This window comes from Archocentrus centrarchus, chromosome 14, assembly GCF_007364275.1.
Source record: "Archocentrus centrarchus isolate MPI-CPG fArcCen1 chromosome 14, fArcCen1, whole genome shotgun sequence".
Lineage (NCBI taxonomy): Eukaryota > Metazoa > Chordata > Actinopteri > Cichliformes > Cichlidae > Archocentrus > Archocentrus centrarchus.
Genome location: NC_044359.1, coordinates 21,822,755 through 21,841,036, shown reverse-complemented (window position 1 = coordinate 21,841,036; position 18,282 = coordinate 21,822,755). Strand labels below are relative to the sequence as shown.

Sequence of the window (18,282 nt, the reverse complement as noted above, 5' to 3'; positions counted from 1 at the left end):
ACCAAATCTTCAGGAAAAGTTTCTTTTTCAATTGTGCCGTGTAAATAAACTAACTTGATCTGATGAATCAAATTGTTCTATCACTTTGTGATTGACTGGATGCTTCTAAGGTACAGTACTTATGATCACGCATATGGTGGATGCTTACCTGTGAGTTGATGAATGGGCTCGTGTGGAAGAGTTGTGAGATCTGGAAGAGGCGTGACTGGCAGGAAATGAGCCCTCTGTTGCAGGCCGTATAACACGCTCAGTTGCGGGGACGTTCTTTGATATGTACTGTTTTTGGCAGATGGAGCAATGTGGAAAAAAAAAGATTGTAAAGAACAAAATCCTTAGACATACATTAGTCTATGTGCACTGTAATAATAATATTAAGAATCCTCATAAACGTACATCTACCATAGGGATTTCCTCCGGGCCGGGTCCTGGGTGATTGGGTCCGTTAGCTAGGTTACGATTGGGATGTTCTGGACACATGTTTTGTCGCAGATGATTGTGCATCCTGTTTCTTTGTTTCCTGTTGAGAAAACTTTGGTCATTCCTTGTATAGTCAGTTAATGTTAAGCTTTTTCATTTATTGTAATACCTATGAAAACTATTTAAACATACGGAAGAGGATTAGGGCCACTGGAGGAAAAAAATTGGGGGGGGGGGGATATTTAAGAAGGGTTTTTTTTTTTCAGAATTCTGAATTTTGAACAAAAAAAGTCAAAAACACCCCCTTAAATTTTTTTTTTCAGTGACCTTAATCCTCTTCCATATAAACATGTCTAATAATATAAGACATTATAGCTAGAATTTCCACCTGCTGCATATTACAAGGAGTAGACAATAAACTCATATTCTTCTTTTTTCTTTAAATAAAAAGTGTGAGTACATGTTAGAGAATCAGGAGGCGACACATTTATCATCGGGACTTACTTGGTTTTACAGTAGGCAACCACACACACGATGCCCACCACCAACAGAGCCACACAAATACCCGTGATTGTCAGGACTCTTTTCTGGTAGAGTTCCTCTGCCTCTGTCAACATCACACCCACAAATACACAGACACACCCAACCAACCAACCACACACACACACACACACACACACACACACACAACAGAGAGAAATGACAAGGAAAAATTAGCGTCGTCAAGGTAGTTATGGTTCCTACTCTCCCACTGTACATCTACACGTCTTTTTTTTTTTTTACTAAATCCTGAGCAGTATGAAGCTTCATCCGCCCTTCCCTGCACACTTAAAACTCTTCTTTCACATAATCACAAATGCAGCAGATGCTGCTGCTCCCTGCGCTGCAGTGAGGTGGCATATGTGGGGGAGGGGCTTAGTAATATTTAGACTGTTTAATTAAACATCTCTAGTCCCTAACAATCATTTTAAGATTGTACTGTATATGATATTATAATAACAAGAAGAATCAATACTAAATCTTGTTCTTGGTGTCTGTCTGGTTAACAATCTCACTCACTTGTAGAAGTGTTCATCTGCTCAGGCATTCAGTGAAGCGCAATGACGAGATCACAACAATTTTACAAAAAATTTGTAAAACAAGAGAAATTTGAAATGAAATGAAGATGAAATTTGACTGATGCTTTTGCTTTTCCAGAGAAGAGCTTGTTAAAGGTTGAGGTAGATTCTTTGTTTCCCCCCAGGGAACATATTGGAGGCAGTGTAGTCCCCACTAAATAATGTAATGAATTGAATCTGTGCAACTCCTTCCATCTGAGGTTTCCTCCTTTCATTCACCAGCAGCCATTTTGCATCAGCGTACCAATTTGTGTCAAGCTTCTGACGCCATAAATAAATTACTGAAGTCAGTTTATTTTTAGCTGCAAACTCGGTAATATTTCACCAATATTGCCTTTAGCCAATGGTAATGAATTGCAAACAGAGGAAGCGATACTTGTGTTGGTTTAATAACACAGTGATCTTATAGTTTAGTACAAGAATACACTTGTACAGTTGATGCAGTCAGATCTAGCATTAACTCTGTACTCTCAACCACCAAAGGACTTTTCTGGAAAACGTAGCAGAAAACAAAGGCTAACAATAAAAGAGGACGGAAAGAGTGGCCGATAGAAGAGAAAGAGTAGGCTCTAAATATAGCATGGCATGCTCACATCGCAGCATTTGCTCCCTGAAGGATGATTCAAAGCAGAAACTCATCATATTTTATACTCCAACGTTACATTTCAGCTAATAATGAAATGATGTAAGAAGCATGGTCAGGATCACACATAAAAAGAAAGATAGAGGTGGCATATCAAAGAAGAAAGACATGAGACCAAAGGGGTTGAAAAAGATAGATCCAACTATTGAGCAAATACTTCTGGTATAGCTACAAACATGACAGATCATGCTTGTTACAGATGGAATGAGGAACTAAAGTCCAAGGGGAAAATATGCTCTTGTAAGTGAGAGGGAAACTCAGTTAATAGTACTTTTCCACTGCACACGAATGAGAGGTGGAGGCGATTACTTCCATGTTAATGATGTTTGATGGAGGATAAGTTGCATTGACCGAGGGTTTGTCATTGTAATAAGGCATGGTATGATCTTTTTGAAAGATTGATTGGTTAATCGAGGGACGGTATGGTTTACAGTTCACACCACAGACGGAACACGAGCAATGTCAAAATGAACGACAACTTAGTAACTATGCTAGGACTGAGAATCAAAATGGATTGTTCCATACCCATAAATTCAATCCCAAGATGCTCTGCCATTGCAGAGGGTTGAGAGTTGGAAGGGAAAAAAGCAAACAAAAAAACAAAAGACCAGATTAAGAGTGACACCTTCTAATATGTCGTGAACTAATCACAAATTGGCAATACAGAAACTGAGACAACAAACACTTGTTGGTTATTGTCAGAACGACATGGTCAGTATTATCTAACATGAGACACAAGCATGCAACACACACGTATCAGTACTGTAGACTGCAGTTGTGGAGACAACTACTTCTAATTTTAATAAACTTCTACTTACAGTATATCTTTTTTTTTTCTTTTTTTTTTGAGGACTACTTTTGTATCAGCTTGCAGAAAGATTTGGGTTAGCTGACAGTACTTTTGTATTAAGTTTACAAAAGGAATTAAGCTTTACGCTCTTTTTCATACATATTCCCAGGTGGCGTGGTGGTGCAGCTCAGAAATATTGCAGTGCCAGGTAAGGGAAAGTTTCCAGATATGATAAAAGGAGAGATGATGTGGCTCTGTGTGACTCATTTAGTGTTTATTACTAATAAAAAAGGCTGATCTCCGACAGTAGCCAGGTGCTAGTCGTGGGCACAGCTATGGTAGCTTCCTATAGATATATCCACTGTAGTAGGTGTATTCTTATTCAAGCCTGTGGTGCTTTCATGATGGATCTGTTACCAACAGTTGTGACCATTTAAAAACAAACATGACACAGTTGTGATCTTAACAACCAAAGATTGCCTGGAGTCACTATCGCTGTCAGCTTTGTCATCCTTAGTCTCCAATCATAATCACACACACAGAGTCTGCAGTGGCACGTGAGGGAGCTGAATCAGTCCCTCTTATTTTCTTTACAAATGCAATGATGCAGAATGTTGCCCAAGCATGTAGCCACTTCTGAGGGTCTATGACTCTCTTTGCCTTGCACCACAGCTTTATGTTTTACAAGCGATTCTCGAGGTTCAGGTTTTATGGAGTGCTTTGGTTATGCTATTTCAAACAAAATCTCCTAAAAGGGAATGGGATATTAGGTGCATAGCAACTGTTTGGGAAAATATGCGTCATCTACCGAGATTACCTGTGCTTTCAGTTTTTCTGCTTTCTAAAAATGCAACACTGTCAGTTCCAGGACACACCCATCACATGAACAGGCAAGTTAAAAGGAGTGTATGTGCACTGTATTTGGAGTAATCATGAAGAATTATGACTTGACTTTATATTGTATGGCAGATGGAGGCCATAGGGACGCTGTACCAACTAGCGAGTCCATATTTCTGGCTCCTCACTTGCTTTACTTGGGCTAAAGCAATTCCCAGCTGTTCTTATGACAACATGCTCTTATTAATCCAAGCACTTATGGCTAAGGAGAAAAAGCCATCCTCCTTCGTTTTTTTTTTTTTTTTTTTTTTTAATCTCCTGGGAATGGGAGGCGCCCCTTTCAGGAGGCAGATTTTTAACTATGAAATGGACATGTGTGAGCACAAGGGTCTGTTCTTAAACTAAAATTTTAGTTATTCTCCTCAATCGTAAATTCTGAAAGGCAACTTCTTCCCGTGATAGTGTTATAATGGAAAGAGAGTGCAATTTTTTTCTTAACTCTTTTCTCATCTCTCATTGTTTTTACTGTTTTTTTGTTTGTTTGTTTGTTTGTTTTGTTTTAATCTTCTGTCTGGGTTTTTGTTTTTTAAGCTTAGAAATTGTTGCTTGGATGTATAACCATGCAAACCAAATAAGACGAGGCTGGTCTGTGCTCGTGTAGCTGGATGAGAACAGGAAATAAATACTGTCCTTGATGCACAGCTGCACTGAAGTTAAACAGAATGCAGAAAAAGTGAGTGAGTGTAAGGGGAAAAAAAGCTCCCACACAACACTGTCTGCTCTGCCAGAAAAACAAGTAATTTCAGCACAGTGCATTACGACTTAATGTGAGATGAAATTACTTGTACTTAAGAAGGGTTTTTTTGTTTTTTGGGGGTTTTTTTTGCATTGTACTCTGTGCCAATATACAACAAACAGAATGTTGTAAGCTCTAAAAGTCAGACTACAGGGATGAGACTCTGTAGACAGCATTAGGAAACTCCAAAAGCAGATGTAGTGTGTTATTTTCTGAATGCAATGCTACATTGAATTGCAACCATATGGGCTTGCAAAGACACGATGCTCCTATTATCCAGCATAAATGAGAGGCTTTGGATTTAATTCTATATCATTTTTATACTTCAACCTTGTGTATACAGTGCTTTCCTTAGAGAATCAAGCCCAGACTTTATGAAATTTCACTTGTTACATTTCATTAGTGTCAGGTCACTCGCTATACAAGTAATCAACCATAGAGCAATACTGACATTTAAACACTGAAGACCAAATTAGCAAGAATCCGCACCATGTGGATTGTTTTTAAAGCAAAAACCCTGAAGGGTAAGATCTATCAGGCCATAGTCCTCCACAACATGTCCTCTAATCTTAGTGTAATTCTGCAGTTGAAAGATGCCTTTGCTGATGCTTCCTTGTGGGATGGTGCAGGGTTGGGTTCTCTCACCCCAGGCTACTAAAGCTGTTTGACATGGCACCCTGTTGTAGTTTTTGGACTCTACCTGCCGTGAGAGCACCATTTTGTTTCTTTTGAAACGATGTGTTATAGCAGCAAATGTAATTTGCTGAATGTTCTGCTGTGGACCTAACAACGTTTAATGTTTTCTAGAGGCTGGCTGCAATTTGGGACCTCCACGAATTATCAACTGGTCTCAAAGTTACACAAATACTGCTCCTCATTTACCGTGTTGGTCTATGTTGAAGTAATCCGATGCAGATGCTGTAAAGTTTTGCAGTAAGTGGGCCTTTTTGGAACCCCTGATTACCTTCAACATCAGATCAAATTAGTGTGATTTTTCTTATATTTTCATATCTTATATATATACACACATTAATGGTAGTGTTCACAGTTTCACACTAATGTATTATTTCATATCTAATAAAATCCGCTAGTAAAGCAAAAGACACGATAATTTCAGCTTCAGCAGTTTGCAGACTCTCAAGTTATGGCTCTTTGCAAACTTGCTGTCATCAGTTAGTGCTCCACCTGATAGAGTCAGTCATTTGTCATGCCAATTAGTTGTTACTAATTATTTGGGCTTGGCTTTCTGTGCAAGCAAGCTCTGCTAGGGTCATACGTGCTTGCATGTTTCAAGCTGATTGCATGAACAGGCGTCATTAGTAAGCAGACTAAATGTAGTCCTTTTGTAATTACTTTGCCATTAGACTGTGTTGTTACATGCATCTTACTATGTGCAAATCAACTTGCACAAAGCAAACTCACACCCTGACTTGTTGCTATCAGACTCATTATGAGCTCTTATTCTGCGAATGCACATGCAATGCACCATGAGTTAAAGGACACACAGTATTACATGCAGACCAAACACAGTAACAGACTCTACTAATCTATGCCAGCTTGTGAATGAGTCACCAGAGCAGACACAGACAAAACTATTAGGTAATGACAGGAAATTAACGCTGTCTCTACACCCAGCATGCACGCATGACACAAGGACAGACTGACAGTGACAGAAGAGGAAATTGACATACGGTAGAAACTGGCCATAACGTAGGTTTGACAGCGATCACCAGTAAAGTCATTTGGACACCTGATGGAAAGAAACAAAGCCAAAGAAAGAGAGGGAGGAGAAGGGTTGTGAATGAGTGAGAAAAAGAAAGAAAGAAGGGAGAGAGGGCAAAGGTGGAGTGGAAAGGAGAGTATGCATAAGAAAGAAGTGAGAAAGAAGGCGGGGGGAGGGGGGGGGGGCAGAGAGACACAGAATTAGAACAACAGAACATCTACAGACAGCAGAAGCAGAGTGTTCCCTTGGATGACACCATCGTGCACATGGTGTAGTGCACAGCTCAGTGCGTGTTGACCTGAGAAGGAGAAAGAGGAGGAGAAAAGAGGAAGAGATCTTGTGGCGGTGAGGGGGTGGGGTAGGGGGGGCAGCAAGAGTCCACAGAGGTAATCCAGTGACAACTGTGTCTCTGTTCTCAGCTGCTCATATCATTTGAACATACTTTTGAAAGGATTGGGCATGTACACCCGCAGTGGCTCAGTCTGTAAGCATCGAGGGCCGAAGTATCCATCCGGACATCTGGGAAGGAGCAGACAAGTGTTATGGAAAAGAAAAACACAGAGAGTGACGTGCATTCTTGATTTCATGGCTTTGAATCCCTTGGCGCACATTTCTGCAAAGTGTCATGTCACATATAAACACACAGCAAATAATAGAAACAATAAAAGCTGCTAGAAAACTCAGAATAAATTGCAAACAAAACAAGAAGGGCATCCTTTGATGAGGCGCATGCCCTATTTCCCAATTTTAAATTGATCCCAATCTGTAAAAAAAAAAAAAGGTGTAATGTTTAGCACATGGCCCATCTCTCTGAAAAACTAGTAGCTTTTTTTTTTGTAATCTTACAGACAGAGCAGCCTGTGTGCTCACCTTGGCAGAGGAATAAAAGAAGAAGAAGAAAAGTGATGGAGCAATAAAAACATATATGATAACATATAATAACAATAATATGGGCTTTTATAAACAGAGATAAATATGATTCAGAGATTCTGACAGTCCTATGGCTTTCTGAACTCAGCCTGTGGAATAAGAGAAGAGAAACATTCATGAGTGTATGGAGAATACGAATGTAGCTACGGTTAAACAATGTTTTATAGTTAATCAATAAATCAGTCGTTGGAAGGCAGTGAAACAGAGTTGAAAGCTGGAAAATGTTTCTCTTTCTCTTTGAGCCTGCTGGAATCCTGGTGGTTGTATTCATAACCTGCAAACGTGACTGTTTTATAACCAATACCAGAGCACGGTGAGGTAACGTAATCAGATCAGGAAATAAGGAAATAATAATAATAATGTACCCCCCCCCCCCCCCCCCCCACCCCCAAAAAGAGAACTCTGAATGTTTCTCAGTAAACACAAACGACTGATCAATGGCTTTACTTGTGCTTTGAAACAGAAGACCAAGGTTTCTAACTCGCGGCTTTAGATTTTTGTTACTGAAGACAGACTATCATCACCATCGGGAGTGTTGGGGTCAAAACATATTTCCACATTATAATCCCATTCAGACGAGCAGTTGGTCTTTTTAGGGCCACCAACATTCCACTCACAGCCACAACTAGACCACCAATCCAACAAATGTGATTTACTGGTTTCACACAAAGCCTCCCGGGAGCACCATAAATATTCAGCGTTAAATTACTCATCCTGAGTGATGGTCTTTAACTGAGGGGACGGCACCACCTAGACCAAGGAAACTTGGCCGAAAGATGAAAGGACTAAACTGTCACAACAGAGTGTGAAAACCATGGTGGGGCAGAAAATAAACATGTGACATTTAGGAGGCAAACACTTCACAATGTTACGAAATGTGGAGCAGCATCTGTCCATGAAAATGCTCTACAAACTGTACATATGCTGGACTTACTCATCTCATTACCTTTTTTATAAGTCCCACAAAGAAGTGGTAATTATTATTGGGGGGGGGGGGGGGGGAGGGGGGGGGTTAAGACTTTCTTTTCCTGCTGAATAACTTTCATTGTACTTTTATCTTGTATCATTTCTAGAACTGAAACTGTCAATTTATCACATCATGGGAAAACTTCTAATCACTGTGATCCTGTTTTAAATCACTGTAAACTGAATTTCTTTGGATTTGGATTGCTGGTCAGACAATATGAGGCAGACTGAAAAATGTCAATTTAGGAAACTGTGATGAGCATCACCCAGGAGAACTGTGAAACCTCATAAACATGTGGACTATAAGTCCGATTTAAGATAAGTTTCAGTCCAATTTTGAGCACCTTTGTTTGAGTTGTGTCAGTCTACAAAAATATAAAGACCACAAAGTCAGGATCAGCCTGCAATCCACTGCCAGCCCACTTCAGCTGATGGCTCAGCTGATACTCTTTTGCACATCTAATAATCAAATCACATATGGGGCACCTATTTAAGTTGCTTTTGCCTTCCTACAGTTGCCCTGCAGCTGAAAGCTTTACAGGAACCCACCATCCATCCCAACTCCTTGTTTCATGCTGCATCTGACTTAATCAGTGTCACAGCTACTCCCATGGATACCTGCTCTGTCCTGTGCTGGGGTCTTGCTTTATGTTTTCTGTGTGAATGGGCGGAGAAGTCTCAGAATACCACTAATAATTTACTACATACCAGAGATTAGTGCAGCTGGAAATAATAATCTCCATTTGGCTATAGCCCCCCTGATTGAATAAACACAATTAACAAACACATTTCTTTTCTCTCTCTCTTTTTTTTTGCTCATTATTTAAGCTTTACGTGAAAATAACAGCAGGTTTCAACACCTATATTCTTTAGATCATTGGAAGTTTTATTAAGCTTACCTCTGCCTAAAACAAAGTTTATACCTCAAAGTGAAGGAGCTGGAAATAAAAGTAGGACTAGCTGTCTGCAGGACTTGTTTAGCCAGAGAGTAATACCCACTCAAGCCTGGCCTATATTGAATGAGATGGCTGTAGGGTAACAAATCCCTGCAGGCCTTCACTGCATTATCCAACTTTTCTGGACCCATGCCCCAGCCGTGAGTGAATTAGCTGCAGCAATTGAGTTATTGTTGCCTCCAATTTGTACACAGCGTATTGAACGGCTGTTGCAGCCATGTCCTCCTTGCTTGTCGAGCATTCTTCCTTTGGCCAACTGGGCACGGAAGGCTCGCCAGTGTTTCAGCTCTATCACAAATCAGCCAAAGGATTATGTTGACATATGGTTGAAGAGAACATACATTATAATATCTGACAGCCGTGCGAGCAGATGTAATTTGTGTTGTAAGTTTGCAATAAGGTTTCTGACTGTTACAACTTAGGCAACTAATGTTTTTTTCTTTTGATTAACTGATACATATTTGGGTCCAATAAATGTCAGAAAATCTAAATAATAGTCACAATTTCCAAAGGAAAGGTTTTTAAATTGCTTGTTTTGTCTGACCTGCAGCCTAAACTCAAGGATTTTATTTTTAAAATAGCTGCAGACAACCAGACAATATCTATTCCAGAATCTGACAGCAGCCAGGCTTTTATGACTAAAAACGAGTAAGCAATGATGAAAGTCATTTCTGGCGACTATTACTAAATTGAGTAAGTGACTGTTGCAGCTCTGAAAATAGAAAACTGTTAGTCCTCTACAAAGAAAACAACTTGTTTATGTTAACTTCTCATGAAACATGGTTCCGAATAATGTTTCTTGACTTCAAGGCTAATAAAAACTCAAATGTAAATGTCAAACAAAAAAAAAAAAGGTTGTTTCTGTGATAATGTCAACCTGTTTTCCTCCTGAAAAGCCGAGATGCATGGTTCCTCCAGCGCACTTTACACACGGGTCTTGATCCCCTTTGCCAAATGTAAACAATGACTCTATTTACCTCATTGGGGGCCTCTAACAGGCATAAATATTTGCTCACAACTAAACCAGTGACTCATGACATTTTGAAAAGGCTTTTAATGTGCAGCCCTCCTGTACACTAAACATGACTTAAAAGGATGAGCACATCACCGCCTCACTCCATTATTAGTGTTAAAATACACAACAGGTGGGTAGTTAGGCAGACTGTGATGTGTCGCTGCTGCTGCTGCTGCTGCTGAAAGAAAGAAGAAGGGGAATCAAGCCATACCATGAAAACACACAAGCAAGGTAAAAACTTGTAGTTAGAAAGCTGACGATGATTATCAAAGTCAAAGTGTCATCAAAGAGGCTTTAATTTAGACCGTGGAACAAAACATCCATCAAAGAACAACAGCTGAGAATAGAAATAAATTAAAAAATTTTAAAAAAGAAAACAACTAAAAAAAACTAAAAAAACAGAGGCAATTACTCACTTGCAGGAAAGCTGATTTATACCATGGATGAAGTAACAGTCGCCGCCATTCACACAGTAGGCTTTCTCTGTGTCGTTGCATCTTCTGGCATGGCCTGAGCCTGGAGATAGCGTTGTGGTTACTGAGGGAGAGAAAAATGACAAATCACCTCCAGATGACTCAGACGATCTTTTTTCATGTCAGTTGCATTTCCTTTATAGCCCCAGCCAGATGAATAAACAATAATTTACAGTCAAAATGAGGAAATATCATGACGAATGGACATGCTCGGGGTCTTCATTCAATAAGAACTCAGTTGTCATTCGTGTTGTATCAAGACTGCGAGACTAATATGACTATTACATGTGAATCTGTACTATTTGCAGATTTACACTTGTATTTCCACAAGGACTCTTAGTCTTTCATCTACAAATGTAATTGTTTCTCAAAAGCAGTGTTGACATTATCTCAAGAAGTTCTATGAACGAAGATAAATATTTCTCTCACATGGCGTAGGAGTTGTTTATGCCTTGACTCAGGTCCTCGGAACGGCCCAAAATGTTACGTGTCTGCACTTTAATCCCCTTGATTGAATAGATACATGTTTGGGATGGTCTGTTAATCAAAGTCAAAGTAGGGATGCTTGAAGGAATAAGAGAGTTGAGAATGGTGCAGTGTGGCAGGATTGGGCTTGTCAGATGTTGACACGTAATTGAAATTGTGTTCCTGCTATCAGATGGTACATTAGCACCTTGGCTGAATGTGGCTGTTAGGGATAGAGAAGTATCTAACTTGTAAGACTTTTTGCATTGACAATACATCATCTTCAGCAGCCTCACGCTCATGTCACAAAGAAATTCCATAATTCCAGAAATTCCAAGATTTTATCAAGCACGGCCACTAGCTCTGATATGAGTACAATCCTGTTTTCACCAGGCTCTGTGCAGTCCTGTGATAACTACACCCTATAATTCAGTCGCTTGTAGCACCACCTTTATCAGCAATAACTTGAAAGGATTTGTTTTCTGTATGGGATGTTTTTAGTTTTCACAGGACCACATACAGTCCAGCAAAAACGTTCTCCTTCACATGTCTGGGTGGATGTTTTCCATACAGACATACAATACTATCCCCTCTGGCTGGAGGAGTGTGCTGTTTTGTTCAGAAGCTCACCTCCGGTTTGGCTAATACAACAGGGGTTAATTCCCATGCTCATTAGCAAAGCAAACAGCTGTCATCAGTCTGTGCTTCATTGCCAGTATGAGTTAGTGAAGAGTATGAATAAAGCTAAACACTATTATAACAAAAAATGCTGTTTTATGCTTTACAAAATGCAATTTATTGCAATGTACCAAGTAGAGTGTCACTGCTTTGCAACAAAAAGTACTTTCTGACTTCCATAATAAAGTTTTGATAGGGACACAGGTTTACTACAACAAACATTCATCCAAAGAACAAACCAAGACATATTTCTAGTTGGTTAAATTTGTTAAGATGAGCTGATAAAAGCTGTGATTTATAACTGGCATTTCATTTTAGAGGTCAAAATTTATTACGGTACATTGAGTTTAAATCACAAGAGGCCATGCTGTTCTGCCAAAATTCCTTAAAATGATTTAATGCTTCCAAGACAACACAGCACCTATTCACTGTCATAGCTCCATTTTTTTTTTTTTTTTAAATATTTCCAGGTTTACCAGTTAATCAGAACCACTTCATCGTCACCTGACCTCTCGCTTGGAGTACTGGTGTGTAAAACACCTCGTAAAAAGATCAGACAAAGCTGTCAGGAAAACACTGTCAAAACTCCCACGCTCAAAATAGAAACCTTGTGCAGAATTCAAGTGTAAAAAAAAAAAATGTGCAGAAAAACGAGCTGCATAGGGCAGCAACCTTTCCCAGAATGCACTAGTGGAAAGGAGAGGAGCATTGTTGGACAGATCATCAGTCGTCCACGGGACAGGCGAACACCACGATACTCGTACTCTCACATAATCTCCGGTCCACCTGGCTTGCATGTGGGTGGACTGCGGGTGGAAAACAGATGACCCACACAGGGAGGTGGAGAACATGTAAACTTCTCACAGGAACGATCAAGGATGATATCTGAACCGTGGACAAGTACTGCTGTCAAGGTTTATTTTGCTACTGGTCATACCAAATTTGTTTCACAGCAGTCACTTTTTTTCCCTTTGTCATCATTTTCAGTGAAAACGTTCCCTGTCTGTTCCTGGACTTGGTAATTGTGGCACATAATGAGTTAGATCTGTTTGTTGTCGCAGATACATTCTAATTAATCACAGCCTACATTTGTCACTGTTAAGATCAGATTATTTTTATGCTGAATCTCCGTGGGAATTTCTATGACCTCTATGTCCAAAACAGTCCAAGACGTCAACACACTTGGCCGATTAACATGAAATCTCGGAAAAAATTCATTTAATGAACAAGAAGAAGTAAAAAAAAGAAAAGATATATTGATCTCAGGGTAAGGGTAAGAGTGCTGGAATGAGGGCATATTAACAATATACCTTTAATCCAAAATCCTTGTTTTGAATAAAAATCAACAAATAAGTACAGTTTGTGAAGAAGCTTTAAATCTTACCAGCTGTAGCAGAGGGCTTATATTTTTATTGCTATCCAGCTGAATGCTTGCAGGTGGAGACCACACATCTTTCTTCAGCTGACAAGGTTCATTTACCTAAACGACAAACACCACCTGCAGTATTCACGGGCTTCCTAGACGAGCAGAAACATTCCTGTAGACCACATTTTAGACTTATTACAGTAAAAAGAACAGAAAATCTAACTGACACTGAAGGAAGTTACACACCAGCATCTCTGAAAAGATTCATTAAATATAAAATAATCTAGCAAAAAAAAAGCTCCTGGAGTTGGTCCCTCATTTAGAAAACCATTTACTTTACTTACTTTACTAAATCTTTTAAATGCCAAACTGTTTAAAATGAATCTAAATGAATTGTATGTCATATAAAGGTCTTATTTGTATAACTTTAATAAATTCGCTATTTAAATATATATGTACGGGCCTGGAGAAACTGATGCTTTCAAAAGAAAAAGGTCATTTTACATGTTTTTAGCAGGATTCAAGCAAGTAGTGCTGCTTTCAGTGAGCTTCAAAGATTGCAGTTATCCTAATACTAAAAAAAACAATTTTTGGAACATTTATTGTTTTTCAGTCATCAGCATTTAATCTATGGTGCTGCACAGTGTCCCAGTTTCATCCTCCCCTACTCCTTTTCCCTGCTGTCCTCCCTTCTTTCCTTTGTCTCTTCCAGTTACTCCCACATAGCAGACACACTAGGAAGAGTGAAGAAAAGTTCTAGTTTCAGCACACTGTGCGCAGAAAGCTTCAGAATCCTTAATATAAAGTGCACACACACTGTCAGGAGAAACCTTGTTGATGTTTATGGCATATAAGACACATATTTAGTAAAATTCTAATCTGTAAAATAAAGCCAACTCACTACCTATACTTTCATAACAGTTATGGCTCAAGTTTGTCAGGAGGACCGCCTAAATAGGAAAACTTACAATTAATTCCAGACACACACTGAAAAAGTGCTCCAAGAATGATCAAGAAGAAGAAGAGAGTCAGTATTTCAGATTAAAAGTTAGGTTAAAAGTTTAAAGTATATTTTATAACAGCTAAAGGCCAATGCATGGGACCTGAACTGATGCACCGTGTATCTATAAATCATGGGTGCACCCACTTTAGGGTTTATGATAAACTTGTAAACTTGAGAAAAAGTATGTAAAACCCTGCTGAGCAGCAGTAAAATATCAGGTCTAAAAACCCTGAGATGCTGCAGACTTTATTTACAAGGGCCTATTACTTCTTCCTATATACATATGCAGCCAGCAAGCTATAGTGCCAGGCTCAATATGGATATCCTCATAAATATCACATAAATAATTACTTTTTGCCTATTTGCCGGCATTGCTATCATCAGATAGGTTTTGCTTTTATTGCCATTATTATGCTGTCTTTCAATAGTATATACAGTATATTTTTGAGAGAAATTTAATGCGCCTGGAGTCATTCTGTGCGCCACCTTGATATGTTTACAAGGAAAAAGGCTCGAGTCACGTCACACCAATGTCACAGTTTCAGGAAGGGTGTACATCAACTGCAGTAGTGAAAGAAAAATGCAGGAAAAAAATGGCAGAACTTCCATACAAATTTCGTAGGTGATGGTTATCTGACTTAATGGGAAACCCATACAAGGAAATGGTACATGCAGTCTCTGTCCAGAGATGAAAGAAGATCAGTGTTTTCTTTCTAAGATCTAGTTCAGCCAATACAGTGTTTACTCAGGCTGCACCACATGTTTACAGGAGATTAAAACTCATGACAAGACCTAACAATTTATTGACATGGTTAGGGATACACAGTTAAACAACAGGGGAACATCTCATTTAAGGGTGCATGATGCAGATAAAATTACTGTACTGTTGAAATACAGTTAGTATAAGTAACTTTTGATCATACTTTTTGGTAATACATTTTGTCTATAAATAAGAGGAAATGTGTGGTATGGTAACAAACACAGTTCTTCAAATAACTGCAACATGATTGCAAACACACCAATAAATGTTGTCCTTTGATAGGAGAAGATATTCTTTCATTACTCAATAATGATATCCATCCATTCACTTATCCCGTTCAGGGTTGCGGGGGGGGGGGGGGGGGGGGGGCTGGAGCCTATCCCAGGTGACATAGGGCAAGAGGCAGGGTACACCCTGTACAGGTCGCCAGCTTGTCGCAGGGCTAACACAAAGAGACAGACAACATCCACACTCACATTCACACTCTCATTCACACCTATGGGCAATTTAGAGTAGCCAGTTAACCTAACCCCAGTAAGTGCATGTCTTTGGACTGTGGAAGGAAACCCACGCAGACATGGGGAGAACATGCAAACTCCACACAGAAAGAGAGAGAGGCCCGGGCCAAGGTGGAATCGAACCCAGGCCTTCTAGATGGTATTCCAACTGTGAGGGACTGTGCCACTGTGCTGCCCCATAATGATATAATGTACAAAAGTCTTTTTTGAAACTTTCAGGATTTTGAATTAACTGGAGGCGGCAAAAAAAAGTCCTAGTTTGGATCCAGGTTTGGGTCTTTCTTTGTGGAGTCTGCATGTTCTCCCTGTGCTTCCACGGGTCTCACCGGGTACTCCGACTTACTCCCACAGTCCAGAGACATGCATAGTTGGTGATTCTAAATTGGCTGTAGGTGTGAGTGTGAATGGCTGTCTCTTTCTATATGGCAGCTCTGTGACAGACTGGCGGCCAGTCTGGCGTGTACCCTGCCCCTCACCCTATCACAGCTGAGATAGGCTCCAGCCCCACTGTGAGGCAGGACTAGATAAGCAGAAGAATATGAATGGATGGATCAACTAGTTTGATCACCAGCTATAAAATAAGAGTTTAACATTTGATCTTCATGTTTAGTGGACGAATAACAGACACAACTACTGTCTGCAGTGCAGTCATTCTATATTCCATCTAGCTTATCTCAATCTATGTTCGGCAGGACTGAGATGCCTTCTAATGCTCGCTGGCGTTTTTTGTTCCAAGTGTTTCATTGTTTAGTTGCAATAAATCACATCAGTTTTGCATCATTCAACTGTCTGACCTCTAAAGAGCATTCTGTTTGTGTGGACTAAAAAAAAAAAAAGATCCACACAATATTGTGCAAATATATTCAGGGATAAAATAATTACATTCAGCTTCAGGTTACCATTTTATAGTGTGCAAACAGAACCGAATGGCAAAGGCTGATCTGAGGTGGACTCACCTCTACTCAGCGAGTGCGGTTGCTGTGAACAAACCACAGCAATTTTTGTTGACAGTTGGAATAATAGCATGCATCATGAAGGCTGTGTGCGTTCATCACTGCCATGTGGCGCAGCTGTTCAGCTGGGTTAGAGTGCTAGTGTTTTTGCACGTGTCTGTTCAAGAAAATTGACATTGGTAATATATTTTTGTATTTTTATAGAAAGCCACAGCGTTACTCAAACAATCTGTTTCACTGACCACTAAAAACACATTGAAGGCCCCTCTGTTCCACATGCTCCAGTTATTCCTATCAGCTGAAGGGTTGCTTTCTCCAGTGTTTGAAGCGATAATTAATAGAAGCACAACAGTAGGTAGCACTATTAACAAAAAATAATGCTGTCTTGTCATCTGACAGGAAAAGGAGACACTGTAGTGATGAAGCTAAAAATGGTTTATAAAAGGCAGAACTTGGCCTGATCACAGCAATCAGAAACCCTTTTAAGTCTTCTTGCATTAAAGGACAATGCACGAAAAATGCATTTTACTAAACAGAAAAAAAAGAGCTCCATTAATTAATCTTTACAGAAAATCCATAAATACCAAAGTCTAAATTACTCAAAGTTTATCCATTTGTTCTGGTGCATTTTCTTGCCGTGCCATGTGGTGTTGTCTGTCTCCAGCCATTCTACACAATCCCCCGCCTCACAAACGGGACCAGAGTTCAGGTGTATTCGTTAAGGTCGACTCCTGGCTGGATGCCGGAGACAAATTCCTTTAACCCAAGGAGGAGATCAGCTGCTCTGCTAAACACAATTGGGGGCAGAGTTTGTTTATCCGCACTTGTGTAGCCAAGTTTTTGTTAAGTGTGCTTGGTTTTTAACCTCAGGTTTCAACTTTCCTCAGTACTGTAGCCCAGGGGCTGAATTTGAGTTGAAGTAAGTTGAACACAGGTTTCCTCTGGGTTAGTGAGAGCCACAGTGTTTAGCCATCAGCCCTTGCCACTGACTTTGATTAATCCTTCATGGCTCAAGAACTGAAAAGAAAAGCTGGGGGTGCAAGGCGGACCATCTGGAAACCTTCATAAACATGCCTGTCTTTCCACGCTCTCCAAAGGATTCTAGGAAAATCGTAAAAATGAAAAGAGAGGTCCCTTTTGCACAGTTTTGTCCTCTCGAGGCACCCTGTGCATATGCAGCAAACAGAAATGTGCTCATACTGAATCCTAGCCATGCGCTGCACCTCACACCCCGGCCCAAAACACTGAATTATGTAATGAAATACATTTTCAATTGGCCTGCGGTGCAGTTACACACATGTCCCTGTAATTTATGACAAATGGTGATAATTTACTTCAGCTTAGCTTAATCTTTTTCACTTCTGCACTGCAATTGAATGGTAAAGTATCTAAAAACTCAAGGCAGAATCTGATTCTGTGCAGGTAAAAAGCCAAGGCAGTTATTCAACTATCAGTGGACCAGATCCATCTGGACTTGGTTATGATTTTTTTTTTTTTTTGTCTCCACTCTTAAAAGCAATGTTATCAAGATAAAAAGTATAAATTATGTAGCCTATTTGGAAATGTGTCATTGAGTAAGAACAGCATGCGGTCATTCATCTCTGACCATTGCACATTTCTGCTGTAAAGCACCCTAGATGAAGGAGTGCAAAGGTGCAAAACCACTTGTTTTCTACAACTTATCAGCCATTAAAATGGATGAGTATGGTGTCAGTGTAAACATAAGGAACATAAGGAATAAAACGAAATAATGTAAATCTTCATCACAATCCAAACCAGGAGAAACATTCAAGTCAGACCATAAAAATCAGAAGAGAAAGTGAAAAATGCCTTGAATACAGACCCTTCAGCAGACACATAAAGAGGGTGATGGTA

At 39.7% G+C, this 18,282-nt stretch overlaps 1 protein-coding gene across 1 annotated transcript in view; it reads right to left on the bottom strand.

The window, feature by feature from the left end:
- nrg2a (neuregulin 2a) overlaps nt 1-18,282 on the bottom strand; it is a 71,971-nt gene that overhangs the window by 7,202 nt on the left and 46,487 nt on the right. Inside the window, exons 4-9 of the mRNA XM_030746818.1 lie at nt 10,608-10,728; nt 6,293-6,351; nt 2,704-2,727; nt 922-1,024; nt 394-517; nt 149-276 (exon numbers count right to left, since the gene is read on the bottom strand). Coding sequence (XP_030602678.1) covers nt 149-276; nt 394-517; nt 922-1,024; nt 2,704-2,727; nt 6,293-6,351; nt 10,608-10,728 — 559 coding nt within the window. The remainder of the gene's footprint in view (nt 1-148; nt 277-393; nt 518-921; nt 1,025-2,703; nt 2,728-6,292; nt 6,352-10,607; nt 10,729-18,282) is intronic.